This window comes from Lynx rufus, unplaced genomic scaffold (genome assembly GCF_022079265.1).
Source record: "Lynx rufus isolate CCGP_SWC_20201006 ecotype Redwood Valley unplaced genomic scaffold, mLynRuf1.p SCAF_9, whole genome shotgun sequence".
Taxonomy (NCBI): Eukaryota; Metazoa; Chordata; class Mammalia; order Carnivora; family Felidae; genus Lynx; species Lynx rufus.
This window is the reverse complement of record NW_025814897.1, coordinates 68,758,171-68,774,776: the sequence shown is the minus strand read 5'-3', so window position 1 is coordinate 68,774,776 and position 16,606 is coordinate 68,758,171. Positions and strand designations below refer to the sequence as shown.

The following is a 16,606-nucleotide window of genomic DNA, read 5'->3' as shown; positions in this document are numbered from 1 at the left end:
ACTCCCTCAAATGAGCCGCGGATGAAAGGCAGGAGCAGACTTCCACGTGAGACACGCTTCCCAGGCAAGCCTCCAGGGAGGAGGGAGGGGCAGATCACAGGCACTGTAAGTGAGAGCCAACACCCCATACTGGGGAAAGTGGGCGGTCTCTCCTACCCTGTTCTTCAGCCTCTGCTTCCTCTGCTCAACCACCTCCCTGTTCACTGGCTTCTTGCGCACGCAAGAGCCAAGAGACAGAGAAACAAACTCTCTTGAAGGGATCAAAGAAGTTCTAGAAACGGTTTGGAAAAGGGTGATGTGAACTCTTTGGATAAAATGTATTTGTACACATTTTAAGACATGAGCTGAACTCCAGGCTTCCTTGAACAGAGCTCATCTTTGCCCCTTCCAGAAAATGCAATGAACAATAGGCAATTCCCCCATCCCCCCAGGTTGGGCCTTGTAGCTCTATTTGTTATAAAGGTCACTGTTTTGAGAACCAGTGTCTGGATCCCGGTTGAGGCTTCCACATGAAGCAAGTCACAGACATGAACAACAGTGTCCTAAAAATATACAGCAATAATGCACCTTCATCCACATAAGGTAAAGTCTTTTCTAAGTCCTGTAACTCAGGTATAAATGTATTATACAAACTGTCCCGCATGCCTTTGGGGCCTAATTATGACATCCGCCGGTACGCTAGCTAAAGCCGGCATCCTACAGTTCACTGACAACATCTATGCTTGTTTTTGTGGGGTTAGGACAGCTTTTTCAGATGGTATGAGTACCTCCGGTCTCTTTAAAGAGCTTCCTGGGGAAGCAGGAACGGATACTCTCTTTTTGGCCAGATCGATTTTTCAGCAGGAGGCAGACTGGTGCTTGGTTTGGACAAAGTAGCTTGTAATTTTCCACTTTGACCAGAAGGTGGCACTTGTGGGCCCTGGGACATCTGCCTTAAGGACTAGAAATGCGTAAAACAAAAGGTAGAAACAATGACTGGGAGACCAGAGGGGCTGCTGGTGCCCTGTTCCTACTTGCTGTTAATAGCGATGATATATTGATTAACACAGGTGCCAGATATCATGCTCGGCATATTATATACACCCTCTTATTTAATCTTTAAAAATCCTGCAAAAGTTCCATACATTTCAAATCTATCACCTGCATTTCACAGACGTGAACCACAGCCGGAGAGGCTCTGTTTCTCCAGGTTACACACCTCGTAAGTAGTGGAGGGAAACCACAGCCGGAGAGGCTCTGTTTCTCCAGGTTACACACCTTGTAAGTAGTGGAGGGAGGACCAGAACCCGATGGTTTTTCCATCAAGCCAAGCTTGGAACCAAGTGGTTCACGAGAGAGGAAAGAAGGAAGGGCCAGCACTATGCCCACTGGCCGTCAGGCAACCAGCCTTTGCTTAAATTGACACACGAACCTCATCCAGGTTGTTGAAGCCTCTCCGCCTCCGTTTGTTCATGTCGCTCTCTTCAGTTTGGACGTCCACCTGCAGCGGCCAAGAAAGCATGGTGAGTTCAAGGCCATCGAAGTCTGCGCTGTTCCACTAACAGCCCCAACGCCACGGAGCTGGCCCTGAGCTGTTGCCCGCGAACAGTCGCCAGCCCAGGAGACAAATGGACATAAATTACCCTGCGCTGTAACACACACTATCACAGAGTTCCCTTCAGACACACGGGAGGGAGCCTTCCTGAACCTAGAGGGGGCTCTGTCGGCAGGGGTGGGAATCACATGGCAAAAGATCATCCTGAAACCTCCCAAAGCACAAAGAATCTCTGTTCTGGAGGCAAGGCGGGGACTGTCTCTGTTGTCAGAGTGACCCTGGGCTCAGAGCAGTCCCAGCCAGGTCTGCTAATGCCCGTCCACATGTTCCAACATGGAGACCACCTCCCACAAGCAGTGGTACTGCCCACCTCACAGGTGGGGATTCCCAGGGCTCCGATCAGCCATCCAGGGATTTGATGGCAAATTAATCCGCCGTTCAGTCGCCACTGCAAATACCAATAAATGGTATTCTATCAACTTCAAAATAGCATCAGGTATGGTCTGAAAACTGTGGTGACCATACAGCCCTATTTGTCCAGGACAGTTTCGATGTATCGTTTTCCCCAGCCGAATTATGCAGTGTTCCTTTCCCTCTCAAAAGTACCCTGGTTAGACAGTAAATCACATGGCTGCCCTACCAATAAGCCCTGACAGCCTCCTTTCTGCTGCCTGAACCTGAACATTTAAATCTGGGAACCTCCCTCTATACACGCCCATTGCAGTAACCCTGCAAGGGCCACCAAAGGCCACACTCACGGTCAGCCTCCTGACCTCGAGGGAATGGGCGGGACTGCACCGATGGAGCTGAGTCTGGGGGTTGGGCTGGATTGGGTGCCTTCACTGCACCCTGCCAGCTAAGTCTATCCTGACCCTGGGGATACACCGCTCTCCCTCCCCATGCCCAGCATGTTAGCCATAAGCATCTTTGCAGCAGACGTCCTTGCTTCAAGCACTTTTGCCACGAGCATTTTTACCATGCAACTAATTGGATATAAAGCAATGTTGCTGTAACAGATTTACAAAAATAACCGGGGGACAGTTTGGTTTCACCAACTGATTGACAGCTTGGTTTCCTTTCTCCATGGGACAGTGCTCCCATTTTCACATTCTACAAATCTTAGCCCTGGCAATGGTCTCTGCAGCTGTGCAGAGTTTTGAACCCACACTTCCCACAGAGCTTTGGGATGTCTATCAATGGACATGTGACAATATGCCAAGAGTAAATAGCAGGGTGCTTGCAAAGCAACATAAAGCGAGTAGGTTTCCTAGGATTTGGAAATGGATACCTCTCTCACTAAAGGAAGAACGTTTAGCGAAAAAAGAAAACATGCCATGTCCAACAAGGAGACCAATCAGTAAGCAAAAAATATGTAACAGGATGAACCAAAGACTGAAGACCAGTGTTTAAGTCCAGTCCACAAAATGAAACCAGTTATTTGCACAAGGTCGCAATGAATCCATGCCATGCTAGCTACATACTCTGAACGTATCCAAACGTTTTGTATTTCACAATAAAGTCTTTTGAATTTGGTTATTTGTTTTTCATGTTTCATTATGTCCTTTTCAATGAATGCCCATCTTTTATTTATTGTGCTTTTCTCTTTTAGAGTAAAATTGCCTCTTGACGCTTATGGTGAGACTACCTGGAATCCTGCCATCAGTCTCTAGCTGGGGCCTTCTCCAAATGGCCGGGCCCCCGAGGGCCATGGATGTTCCCTTCCCTGGGAAGCCTCCACCCTCAGACAGGCTTTCAATAGCATGCCAGCTGAAATCCCAGGCTTTCTTCCACTTGGGATGCAGTGGGAGGGCTGCTGGCCACTCTCTCCCTCAAACCCAGGAATACAGCCCCTTCACCCCATGCTTGTGCTGCACCAGGAACTCCTGGAGCCCCCGGTACACACACTGCTGTGTACCCACTTGCTCCCAGCAGAAGCACCTGCTTCCCCTGCTTTTATACTCCTGTCTCCTCTGCTCCCTTTCCACATTCACCAGCACCTTTAATATTTTGAAAGATAAGATCAACCACTGTTTAGTCATTGATATTTGTTCAGAAATCTGACGCTTCCCTTGTTCAGACAGCACAAAAGAGCAGATCTGAGGGCCCTGCCTTCCCTTCAACATTTCCTTCAGCTTTTAATAAATCATTATTCTGTGAATGGAAATGATTTCAACCCAAACGCTTGGGCAAACACCAAGAGAAACAGATGACCTTATTCGCAACAATGTTGGGTCTTAGAGGCGCAGGCTGTCTGGGCCCCCGGCTCTAGTGCCTATGAATGGTTTGCTGGGGGAGACCGGAGCGCAAGAAAGTACAGGATGTCCTATCCAAGAAGGACTCTCCATGCATAATCTTAGGGTTTTCTGTTGCGTTTTTTTGTTTTGTTTTGTGTTGCTTCCACCTTAAATAAAGACTTGGCTTTTCTCTCAAAGAGCAACACATCTTACTCTCGTTTGACAGCTTAGGGCTTGACTGTTCCAACATCAGAGCCTGTAGAGATCCAAACCCAGTATGTTAGCCACAGGCTCACAAAAAGCACTTCTAGGACGGAATGTGCCCAGTAGCACCACCTAAGACGACCGCAAATCCTTTGGGGGAAATAAAGGAAGTGGATGGGGTAACCTCCACTCCTCTGATTCAGCCTGAGCTATGGGACAATAACATTCGGTCTATATGGAAAGGTTACCTACATACATACCCGAACGGTCTCTACTCTTACTTATGAATTGATCTTGGAAGCACTGATTCTCAACTAAAGAGCTAGGTTAAGACAGAAAGGCAGAAAAAAACTCAAACTTAGGGATTTACCTAATTTTTTCTTATCTCTTTATCTCTATCTGGAAGCCAATGTTGCATTACTACCCCATCTCCTTGGACTCTATTTTGCTCTACGAAGAATGGAGTACAAGAAGGGAAAAAAAGTATTTATTGTGCCCAGTGAGAGACAGCGTGAGAATACACGAATAGTTCACTTTCTTTCGCTTTTTTTTGCCTTTCCCCCAAGAACACAATTTCTTTTTAAAAAAATTTTTTTAACGTTTATTTATTTTTGGGACAGAGAGAGACAGAGCATGAACAGGGGAGGGGCAGAGAGAGAGGGAGACACAGAATTGGAAGCAGGCTCCAGGCTCTGAGCCATCAGCCCAGAGCCTGACGCGGGGCTCGAACTCACGGACCACGAGATCATGACCTGAGCTGAAGTCGGACGCTTAACCGACTGAGCCACCCAGGCACCCCAAGAACACATTTCTTATGATGATTTCCCAAAGATTTGAAAAAGTCCATATACTACGGGGCATTTATTAAACTAATTGGTGTCTCCATTTAAACAAATAATCAGACATATACCTGCTAAACTGATTATTTGATCAGTGCAAGATAATCATGTTCCCATAAAGCCCAACTTCACGTGATGTTAGTTGAAAGGAAACCGCCTTTATATTTAGCTAGCTAGTGTAGGCTAACCCTGGAGAGATTTAGATCTGGGGCACAAGAAGAGAGACTAGCCATTGCAGGCAATGCCCGGATGTGTAGAGGCAGCCATGATATTTAGAAAGATGGCCAGTGACACTGGCAAGGGAGCTCTTCTCTTCTTCAGTAACAGAGTCATGACTTACTTCCCAGCTGTGTGACCTTAGGAAAATCACCTAACGTCTCTGACATCAGCTTCTTCATCTCTTATTTCCTCACCTAGATGTACTATCTAGCTCATAAGTTGTTGTAAGGATTAATGAAGTCATGTACACACAACACTTATCAGGTTGGCTATGGAAGTGTGGCACACTGTTAATTAGGATCGTGCTAGTTAAGAGACTTAGAAAATCTGAATTCTAGTTCTGACGTTGACTTTCACCACCACTATGGGACATCGCAGTTTAATCCCCCCACATGCAAGACTGTCCTTCTCTAAAGCTGGGAGGAGAAGACATGCCCCACCTTCCTCAAAAGGTAACACAAGGAGCAAACGAGATACGCATGAAACTGCTTCGTACGCTGTAAGGTGCGGCATCGATCACGGCTGCGATGCAGAACCAAGCGTTCAATCCAACTAGTTTGCCTCATCTCAGAAAACAGGCGTCTCCGTTTACTCACAACTCCTCAGGGACAGGAGCTACCATTTGTGGAGCCCTTCTCACACGGCAGGCAGAGCAGGGGCTCGCACCTGCATTGGTTCGTACTGTCTTTGCACTGGAGCAGTGCCGTGTTGAGGTTGGTGCCATCATTTTGCAGACAAGCAAAGGGAGGTTCAAACGTGTGCCAAATCCCCAGCAGGCCTAAATATGGTTTTGTCTGCCTGGCTTCAAACGTATTCCCATTCTGTAGGTTAGCTCAGAATCCCTGGCTGTGTTGCACAGAGAACAGGAGAGAGATCAGCCTTCAAACCGCAGGTGCCACAGCGGCAGCTCGAAGGCCTGGTGCTTGCTCGGCCGGGCAGCATCTGCACCCGGTGCTCTCGACCCTCCTGGGCTTTCTTCACATCTCTGAATTGAGAAGTACTAGAAAGCTGGTGGGGAGCCCTGGCTGCTGGGTGGAGGTTCTGTGAGAGCAGCTGGGGAAGGGGAGAGGAATTCAGACGGTGCCCCTGGAAGGTCAGCATCCTTGGGCAGCCTCCTTGCCTGTCTTGTTCTCTGCTCTACCCTCAGCGCCGACAGGAGAACCGCACATAATATAGACGCTCAGTAAATATGGATGGAAGAAAGACTTCCTTACCTAATGCCCCTGGCTCTTTGGAAAGTGTTTGTGTGGGAGGAGTGAGGAGAGGAGAGCTGGGCGGGCACCCTCACTGCTGAGACCAGACACCCACGCGAGCCATGCTCTGTGAACTCCACTCTCCCGGGATCAGTGCTGACGGAGAACGCCCGCCGCCTGGGTCACAGTCAGCCAGCTGAGCAGGATGAATACCCTGGGGCTGCCAACGTGGCTCCTGGGATGGGCTTGTCATGAATAAGGGACACGTCTGTGTTGTGTTGTCCTCCAAGGAGTGGGCTCAGAATGGGGAAAGAAAGATCAGGTGCCCCGAGTGTGTCGTAACATACTGTATGCAGTGACTGGAGTGGCCATAAATGCAGGCATTACCCACAAGCAGTAGGTCTAGGAGCACATACCCAGGAGGACAGGGACCACGTATGTGTGTTCAGACGTCACTTGTGGTACATGGTGACAGGAGCTCTGGAGTCCCCGGGAATTTTCCTATGCCACAGGACCAGAGGCAGATCTTCAGAAGCAGACTGAGAGCTTTTAAAGAGGAAAATATAATCCCCAAGCTCTTCTTCTTTCCCCAGGCATGGCCATTCAGTCTCCAGAGGTGATCGGTCAACCTCAGTCGTTTACCACTCACCAGAGGGACGATCCTCCTGGCGGACTGAGGGGAAAGTTACATTCTCTAAAAGCAAACAAGGTCCTTGGAGGTGAAAAGTCTTTTATTTTGCCTGGAGTTGATCAGCTTGGTTGGGATTTGGATGCTATCAGGGTTAGGGATGAGACAACAATTTAACGCCAGCAGTGAAAACCAGGAGAGAGGGAGAGAAATTTTTAAGACTGGCTCCACAGAGAAAACCGGACCCTCTCCAGATTAAGATGCTGGATTGTGAACAAATATGGGCTCCTCGATCCCCATATCAAGATGCTCCTCTGGGAAGTTAGTGAGGGCATCGGCAGGGCCAGGGAGGGATGGGGAAAGGGGGTGACGTTGAATACAGATGCCCCTATGTGTACAGATCCTGGCTGTGTGCTGTGTGGCTGTGTGGCATAGTCATGCGGGCAAGGTCTAGCCTACCCGGCTGGTCCACAGGGGCGCCTGAGCTGGGGCGCTGAGGACTGTGTGTCTAACTGCACCGACACCTTCTGGGTGTGACCATGGTGGAGCCTCTGGGTGTGTGCCGTTTTCAGAGTCTCCTGTGCAGACGTCCTCCGTGCCCATTCTGCGGGAAAGCTGGAGCATACTGAGTACCCTGCTTGTGGGAAATGCCAAGGCCAAAGAGGATTGCAGGTAGGTTCCCCAAACCAAATAGTGTGCGGGTACAAGAAGACACATGGTCAGATGGGGAGGGGGTACCTTGTGTGTGGTCTGATTACTGCACTGGCACTGAGCGGTGGACCGTCTCTTAGTCAGTGATGACTAAGGCAGAATGTGATCTAGGGGCCTAACTCACCAGCCCACCCAGAGGAAGCATTCGATCAATCTGAGGTGCAAGAGGACAGATAATGCCCATGCCAAGCACTTACTTCAATGACCTACTCTTTCTACCTATCCAAACAGCGTGGCAAATCCTAGACATAAATGGGGCAGGGGGAGGGACCGGACCCCTCTCAGGATGGGCAGTCCATTTAGCACACTTTGGGGGTGACTGGACATGGTTCAAACTTAGCCGGGGCGGGGCCAGGCAGAGCCCACCCACTCCCCCTGCATTTTCTAGCAAAGCCAGCGAGAAGTAGGGTGAGGACCTAGCAGCCCTTGGAGGGCCTGGCTGGCCTTGCTGACCATTCCTACCACGTGACCCAGAGCTGGCCAGGCTGGTTCAATTCTGTCACTCTGTAAACAGAGGCGGGGTGAGTGATAGGTGTAAACACTCCTTTCCAGTTCCCCCTGCTGTTCCCAGTTGTGGGCTGAGTGGTGGGAGAAAGTCGGTGAATGGATAAAGGGGTTAAATATTTGCCTCTGTTTCCAGAAAGGCTGCATTGGCTTGCTTGGAATGGGGAAGCCCAAAGTGGGGATCCCTGGAGGAAAGCTAGCTGGGCTGGGGTGAAATAAGCCTATGACTGGGCTCCAGAAGGTGGCTTGCACTCAGTGGGACGTGCGGTAGGCCACGGTGCCTTCGCACAGAGCCTGTGCATGGGTGAGGCGTGGCCCCTTAGCTGTGGTGTGCCGACCCACACACCTTCCTGCTCCAGCCCTCGCCTTGCTGGCCCGTTCTGTCCCGTAGACAGGGTGTGGCAGAACATTATGTGCCCACTCCTGGAGTTAGCTCAAAGGCTACGACGTTGCTGGGAGCCTAGACCTCAGTGGAAAAACTGACCACTGCTCACACAACTGAGGGAAAGAAAGGAGGCTACGTGGCCCCAGCCCCACCCTGGGTGGAGGGCTGGCAGGACTGGGCACGACTGACCACGAGTAGGAGACTGTCGGCAACCTACAGAGACTGAGACACACGCAAAGGCCCGCAGCACTCTGGGCTGTCCTGCCGCTCTGTGGAGGGAGGCGAGCTTCGTGTGAGTACTTGCCACCTGATATCTCTGGGCCTCTAATTTTTTTGATCTGTAAAATAAGCACGTTGAGCAAGATAACTTATATCCTGTCTGGCATGGTGATGCCATCATTCAAATAAAATGACAATTTCTCATTAGGCTCCTAATTCCCAAACGGTGTACCAGGGCAGCCCATGGCCCCATAGTGTACTTGTAGAGGAGTCATAGGATACTTTAAATTTTCTAGGGAAACATGGTGAGGTCTGTTATACACCTGGCAAAATACCCCTACCAAGTTACTTGGACGTACACCTACTTAGCAAACAGAACTTATAGGGGTTTCTTTTGAGCCAGGGCCACTGTGATAAAAATTACTGAGGGACCGATGGTGCTGTAAGTCAGGAAAGTTTGGGAAGCTCTTTAGGCTCTGAGCTCCTCAAAGGCATACCTTCTTCACCTCTGTATACTTGCTACTTGTCAAAAAGAATTCAGCCCTAACGTTGGCAAACAGTAGGGCGCAATAAACATTTGCGGAAGGGAGGGAGGGAGGGAGGGAGGAAAGAAGGAAGTGAAATTAACGGAACAGACTATGTCAGTGTAGTATTCCCACACACCTCTGCCACTAACGGCCATTGTGATCCTGATCTAAACTGTTTCACAAGGGAGAAATCGTCTCCTCCTTCCCCCCTTAGCAGCCAGGGCTAATCTGATTTACTTTATTATTTTTTTTTTCAAATTTTTATTTACATTCTAGTTAGTTAACATATAGCGTAATATTGATTTACTTTAAAAAACGCTCCAGCCGCGTGAACTCTCAGCTCTCTGCCACGCCCTTCCTAGAACCACTTTCAGGTCACTGAAGCCAGCTACACGGTGCTGGGGCGACTTCCAAAAGCGGTCAGTCACTAAACTGAGCTTTGCTCGTGTCTTCCGTGAGCACCTTATCTGTGTAATTCATCAGCATTAACAGACGGAGAGCAGGACATTGCCCTCCCCCTTGCCCCATCCATGAGCAAAGACACACCAAACAGAAGCAGGTCGACACTTACTCGCGGGGTCCTCTTCCTCGGAAACGTGAGGTTGAGATAGTTGTGAGAAATGAAGGATTTGGTCAAGCTGAGGTCAGCATTTTCTCCATAGTTTTTGCCCCAAGAATCTATTCATAAATAAAAATATGACGGAGGTTAGACCCCACCACCGCGACTCCAGGACTCGGGGCAGTGGGGGAGGGGGTCATTGCTACAAGGTCCCTCCAAATAACTCCCTTACCCGCAACGAAAGATACAAGTGAGCTGGGTAGGGGCTGTGTAGCTCCATCTGTGACCTCCCAGCCACAGGGGCAGACCTTCAACCTTTCGCGGCACCTGCCACACACACCCACTTACACACACAGGTCTGGGTGGGTGGGGTCCACTCCCATTTGGCCTCAAAGTGAGAGGAAAGGCAGGGGCCAGCCCCAGAACAGATGACACCAGAGAGCAGAGCAGTCAGACATGGGCATGGGGCAGAGATGGCCCAAGGGTGCAGCAAAGTCTTGCCCCAAAGCAGGGCCTTACCCACAGGCCTCAGCGGGGTGCCCCGGAAGAGCTCGTAGAACTTGGAGAGGTACATGACCATGCTGAGCTTGTCAGGCTCCTGGGCTGACGCCATCTCCTTGCCTGTGGTCACTGGGGGGATACCAAACTCACGCTCAGCCACGTCAAATGCCAGCTGGTTGTTCTCCACGGCATCGTCTTCATTCAGAGAGTCAAAGTTGCTGGAGAATCAAAACAAAGTGAAGTTCAAGGACAGGAGACATGGGTGTGAACAATGGGCTGAACAAACTTACCCACAAGGAGCATTATGAGTGACACTCTGCCGGGTCTCAGTGGCAGGGGTGTGGGGAGGGAGGTGTGGCCCCAGCCCCTGCCCTCATCATCCCCTTCCTGCTGCCCTCACCAGCACCAACCCCCCCCCGCCCCCCCCCCCCCACACCCACTGCTTCTCCAGGGAAGCTCCTTCTCACTCAGGGTGGGACCAAATCAGATTTAGGAATTGCTTCCTGGGCTGGAACAATGGGAAGATAATTTACACCTGTTTGCTACTTTATTTTTAAGTAGTTCCTTTATGTTCTTGTGCTTTTAATTCTAAAAGTAATATGAATGTCTCATAAGAAAAAGAATCAAGGTGTATACGACATATAAAGTGACAAGTGAGCGTCCCATTCCCTTTTTGAGGCAACCTCACTTCCTAAAGGTATCGACTCCTAACCCTTTGGTGGCTTTCCTTTCCTCCTTTTGGATGAATGTACTCGTGGGCCTGCAGTTACTCTGCAGTTGATTTGAATCCAACATCAATAGATGTATTATTAGGCCTTCAACATCACAAAGTGTGTCCAGCGTTCCTAATGATGCTGCCATTATTGCCAATAGGTGGACGAAGAAACAAACTCAGAGAAGGCAAGTGACCTGCCTAGTGCCACACAGCTGATTGGTCTACATCTCAGTTCGAATTCTTTCAGCTGTAAAACTCAAACTGGTTCCCAGAATGAGGTCTTGCCTGGAATTCTTCTCTTGTGGGTAGAGTGCCCAGGGGCAGAGGCTCCATTTCCCCAGTGACAGAGGGGACGTGGGGACAAGAACGCCCAAGGGCAGAGGCTCGATTTCCCCAGTGACAGAGAGGACATGCGGGGACAGGCACACGCATGCGGCCTGAGCTGCTCTTCCTCCTCACAGATTAGGAACTCAGGTCACGCAAGCTGCTTACAAAGTAATCAGTGCGAATGGAAAAGAACTTAAGAAAACCTCCAATAGAAGATACGTTTCGAGCCAAGATTCTGCATCTCGCAGAACAGCTCTCATCCCCCTTGTCCCCAGGTCCCCTTGGGCCATGAAGGGCTTGGCAGGTTCAACCGGAGCCCCCGACTCACATCAGCTCAGGCCGGAAGCGGTGGATGATGGCACACAGGGCCAGGCCGCTGCGCCAGGATGTGGTCAGGTCGGTGACATTGACGTGCTGGTAACCCTCGGTTTGCTGCTGACACCAGGTTAAGAGCTTGCTGGGCCGGATGTCGGACTCTGCAGCCAGGGGAGACACACAGTGGTGACGGGCTCTGGGGAAGTCTCAGCAGCCTCCCTGGGGACCAGGAAGAACAGCACCAAGGCAAGGGCCAAGAGCATGGGTGCAGCCCCGAGGCACCCTGTCAACAGCGTGGTGGGAGGGAGGGCAGGATACTGGGACAGGACACATGTTCTCCTGCAGCAGAATCCCTGAGACCCCCTGTGGCCAGGCGCCAGTCAGAGGCTACATACGAACACAGCGGGGAGCACTGTGTGGACCCTGCCAACATCTCATCTGGTGGGGCAGGCAGACATGGCAGCAGGTGACGATGACACCGTGCTGTGATGGCAGAGATGTGGGTACAGGGGGCATGCGAGCAGGTCTGCTCCTCGTCTGCCAGGGCAGCGGAACTCGCCAAAGCGAGAGTCATGGAGCAGGTGTACCTGCTGCTTGAGGAGTGTCTAGGGATTCATCAGACAAAAGAAGGCATTCTGGGAAGACAGAAGAGGGCTATGCCATGGCAAGGATCTAGAAAGGCCGGCCAGGCTACGTGCAACAGCTTGTTACAAGGGTGGCAGCAGTGGGGCGTGGGGCATGAAGGGAAGGAGGGGTGGCCAGTAAGGCTGTGTGCGCCCAGAGATTGGGAGGATGCGGGGTCCAGGCAGGCAACAGAAGCCAGAGAGCTCTTTCAGCAGGACGGGGACCTGAGCGAGGCCAATGGATCGTGTAACTATCCCTTCCCTCCACCAGGAAAAGAGGGTAGCATGTGGAGCTTGTTATCTAGCTGGGGAGACAAGATCCCCACACTAGAAACAACAGGGAAAGAAAAGCAAGGCCCCAATAAAGTAGTTCCCCAGTTCACTTTCATGTCCTAAGTTCTTCATGCATATTAACTCCTCTCCAACCCATCTACAGTTGGCGTTGTTGCTGTCCTGGTTTTAGAGAAGAGGACGCTGCAGGACAGAGGAGAAGTCCCTGGCCAAGGTCACACAGCTCATAGCAGAATAGCCTAGTGGACTGCAGGGTCTGTGCCCCCACGGCCACCCCACCCCCACGCCAGCAGCCTGGCCGAGGACCCGGGTCGGCTGCTTACCCCTCCTGGAGAGGCCCACGGATCTCCTCACTGAGCCCAGCCTCTCGAGAGGCCACTGGTCCAGCTCCTTAGTGATGTATAAATGCTTCACCTGCAAGCAAGCACTTTGGTTAGTGCTGACTTCAAAGAGACCACATAGCTGCCCACCAGTATTTCCCCCAAAGCCAGTCTCAGGGTTGACCCAGCCTCTACCCAGTGTCCACCATCTATCTTTTCCTCTCTCCCTGGAGGGCATGGCCTTCAGCAAGAGAACCGGGGAACCTGAGACACAGAGCAACGGGTCCCACCCAGTCGTCCACCCAAATGTGGGGGGACTCAGGCGTGAGAAAATGTAATTGGCTAACTTTAAGAACATCACACCATTCTTCGTACCATTGCCTGAAGAAGTTGGCAGTTGTGTGTTTCTGAGTCAACGGGAGCAAAAGGGACTGTTGGACTGCGAACTGAAAGGACTTGATGGCTGGCTGAGGAGACTATTTGAGGGAGGCATGCTCAGCCACACATATGCGCGGTGACAATAAACACGTAAGCACATGTGCAGATGTGGACACCACACATGTTCTAGTTCTTTCTGTGGGCTAGACACACGCTGACTCTAGTTTTCTCCTACAGCTCTCCTGGAGACAGGAAGTGGTCCCACACCCAAGCCAAGAGGCATTGGTGGCCTCAGTCCCAGGGATGTGGCAAAGTTTCTTGTTGTTTTTTTTTCTTTTTAAATTAATTAATGTATTTATTTTTAAATTTATATCCAAGTTAGTTAGCATACAGTGTCACAACGATCTCAAGAGTAGACTCCAGTGATTCATCTGGAATGTGGCAAGGTTTTACATGACCCCTACCCACTGCTCAGTGACGGGTGGCCCCGATAGGGCCCAGGGAAGGACTTACCTGATGGGGCCTGACACAGTTAGAGTTGAGATTTGGGTACCGTGTCCCTGGGTCCAACGTGTACTGCTCAAAGTTCTTGTTGATGTTCTCTGGGGTAGTCTGAGGTAACAGCCGATAGAGACTTTCTCTAGGATGAGGCAAAGCCCAGGAGTCAGGGGTTGCTAGCGCAGCCTCAGGCCCTTGTCTGCGCCTCCCCCCGCCCCCCCCCTGCTCTGCTCTTAAAGGCTCCTTGGATATGTCTGTATACTCCTCCCCTCAAAGCCTGGCCCTCATGGTTCCTCATGGATCCGCAAAGTGGGGAAGATTCGAAGGGCTGGAGAGAAGGTGGGAGGGGGTCCACAGGCAGTGACGCTGGCCTTCTTCCCCCAAGAAGAGGGCAGGGACACACAGCTGGCAGCAGAGGGACCTGTGGCTTTGCTATAACCACCACTCAGCCAAGCTGCGTCCTATGGCCTGCCCCCCATGACCACTGGCCTCCACACCCAAGACCAGCAGAGGCCTGTCCCATTCACCAGCCCTGATTTCCCCCGGTCCACCAGCTGTTACAGCCATGTGGCCAGCAGCAGGAGTCTGGGCGGGAGCCCCAGAGGATCTCAGCAGCAGAAGAGGCCTGGGAGGTCAGAAATCCAGCCCCCACGGGAGGACACTCAGCGCTGCAGTGAAGGCTTCCCCCTAAACCTCTTCTGGCTCTGCAGTGACCGGGCAGTGCTGGGAACCCCAACTTCAGGGCCGCTCCAGGTCAAGATTTCCCTGTTGCATTCAGGTCGTAAGGTCCTGGCCCCAAGAAAGAAGTCACTGACGGGGGCAGAGCATGACAGAGAAAGTTTTCCTGGGGATGCTGATGATCAAATCAGGGCCCGTGTGGGAAGGCAAATGAAAGGTTCATCCCAGGTTCATCCGGGAGTCGCCTAAGGGCCAGCCTTGCTCTTTCCTGTCTGATTTTGGAACCAGCCCTGCCCCCAGCCAGAAACCCTGCCGCCGATACTCACCTTTCGGCCAGCAGCTCCAGGGGAGGGGTGCCCTGGTCCCAGCTTTTCACCATCCATGCCGTGTCAAAGGCTGCCAGGAAGCCTCGGGCACAGCCTGTGCCCATGGGCCAAAATGGCTGGAGAAGAAAGTGTGGAACATTCCCGTTAATTCTAAAGGCCCCCACTTTGCCTTCCCATTCTATCCAGCACTTGGGGCTTGCCAGGCCCTTGCGACACACTGGAGGGGGTGAGGGGTGACAGGACAGACCCTGGGATTCACTGCAAACACAATTAGCTATAGCACAAAGTCCCGTGTAAAGGGTGCTGTATCACAGGAACAGCAAAACTGCTTTGGGGCTTACAAAAGGCACAGGCAAATCCCCACCCTGGGGAAGGCGATGGAAATGAGGGAATACTTCGCAAAAGAGTTGCATTTGTGAGGATTTTAAAGAATGGGTAGGATTCTCATCTTGATCCGTTCAGGAATAGCATGGGCAAAGGCATGGTGGCTGGAAAATGACGGTGCCCGGTAGAGGAGCAGAGGAGGGTAGCAAGAGAGAATGCTGAGAAGGGAGACGGGGGCGGAGGGGGCAGGTCACAGCCCACACACCACGGGGAGCAAGGGCTGGTTCACCAAATAAAGTTTTTTTCTTTTTAATTTTTTAAACATTTTTAAGAGAGAGAGAGAGAGAAACAGGGCGCAAGTGGGGGAAGGACAGAGAGAGAGGGAGACACAGAATCCAAAGCAGGCTCCAGGCTCTGAGCTGTCAGCACAGAGCCTAACGCTGGGCTCGAACCCATGAACCCTAAGATCATGACCTGAGCCGAAGTCAGACACTTAACTGACTGAGCCACCCAGGCGCCCCTGACCGAACTAAGTTCTAACTGAACTGTCCCATGGGCACCCAAAGCATAGTCTGGAATTTGACTCTTACTTGGAATAAACACACATTTTTTTTTTTTGGTTAGTGCTGACTTTAAAGATAAAAATGTAATCCTTCTGAAAACATTGTATCTAAGGATCCTTGCATTTGCTGATTCTCTGGGAAGCACTTTGAGCAGGGAGGCCATGGACAGAAACTGGACTTGGGGCCCCATACGCCTTCTTGTACCCTCTAGGATATCCATGTTGCAAGGCCCCAGAGAGAGCTCCCCACGCGAGGAAGAAGTTATGGTCCAGCTGAGCGCATGCATGTTCTCAGGAGGCCAGCCTGGGAAGTCCAGAGCGGGGCTGACCGATTTTGTACTTTGACAAAGAGGTCGGCCCAAAGAGCCCAGAGGTAGGAGAGGAAGATAGAATGAGCTTCTCTGTATTTGGTCAAAGGGCAGGTGCAAACTGGAGACCAGCACGGACTTGGCAGAGTCCGGCACACTGGCAGGGCACCCGTCTGTCCCCTGGCTGAACGACAGCACAGGCTGCTGGCCACACCATAAATGCAGGGATCGGTCTTTTACCAGGAATGGGGGGCGCTACCTCAAGCAGACTGTCGCCCACCAGGGCCACGAGTAGCTGGTGTGACTGGCGCTCGCGCACCAAGGCCGCGTTCTCGGAGGCGTACATGGAGGTGAAGTCGAACATGGCCACGTCGGGCTGCCCATAATGGTTCATAGCATAGTCTAATGATGGCAGCTGGTAATTGGTGGCGAAATCTGCAGCCTCACGGGCGTAGGAAAGCAGGTTGTCCTGGTTCACATTCTCCGCACACAGCAGCATCTCCGTGTCGATGTAGTCCTGGGGGGAGAACAGGAGCAAAATGTTGCAATCTGCCCCCGGAAAGGGCAAGTGTTCATACCCATATCTTTGCAAAAAGACTTGGAATGGGTTTGGACAGCGAGGCTGATCAAAACAGAAAATCAGGGCCAAAGGAATCAAGAGGAACCAAATCAGCCCTCTGTACG

General features: G+C 51.4%; 1 protein-coding gene across 4 annotated transcripts in view; it reads right to left on the bottom strand.

Moving 5' to 3' along the window:
- The window catches only part of MICAL2 (microtubule associated monooxygenase, calponin and LIM domain containing 2), a 223,342-nt gene that overhangs the window by 105,894 nt on the left and 100,842 nt on the right, over positions 1-16,606 (bottom strand). For all 4 annotated transcript variants that reach the window (XM_047070161.1, XM_047070162.1, XM_047070163.1 and 1 more), the window contains 8 exons: positions 16,182-16,439; positions 14,729-14,844; positions 13,740-13,866; positions 12,852-12,942; positions 11,628-11,775; positions 10,276-10,475; positions 9,769-9,875; positions 1,412-1,480 (listed from right to left, as the gene is read on the bottom strand). In XM_047070161.1, the coding sequence (XP_046926117.1) occupies positions 1,412-1,480; positions 9,769-9,875; positions 10,276-10,475; positions 11,628-11,775; positions 12,852-12,942; positions 13,740-13,866; positions 14,729-14,844; positions 16,182-16,439 (1,116 nt within the window). The remainder of the gene's footprint in view (positions 1-1,411; positions 1,481-9,768; positions 9,876-10,275; positions 10,476-11,627; positions 11,776-12,851; positions 12,943-13,739; positions 13,867-14,728; positions 14,845-16,181; positions 16,440-16,606) is intronic.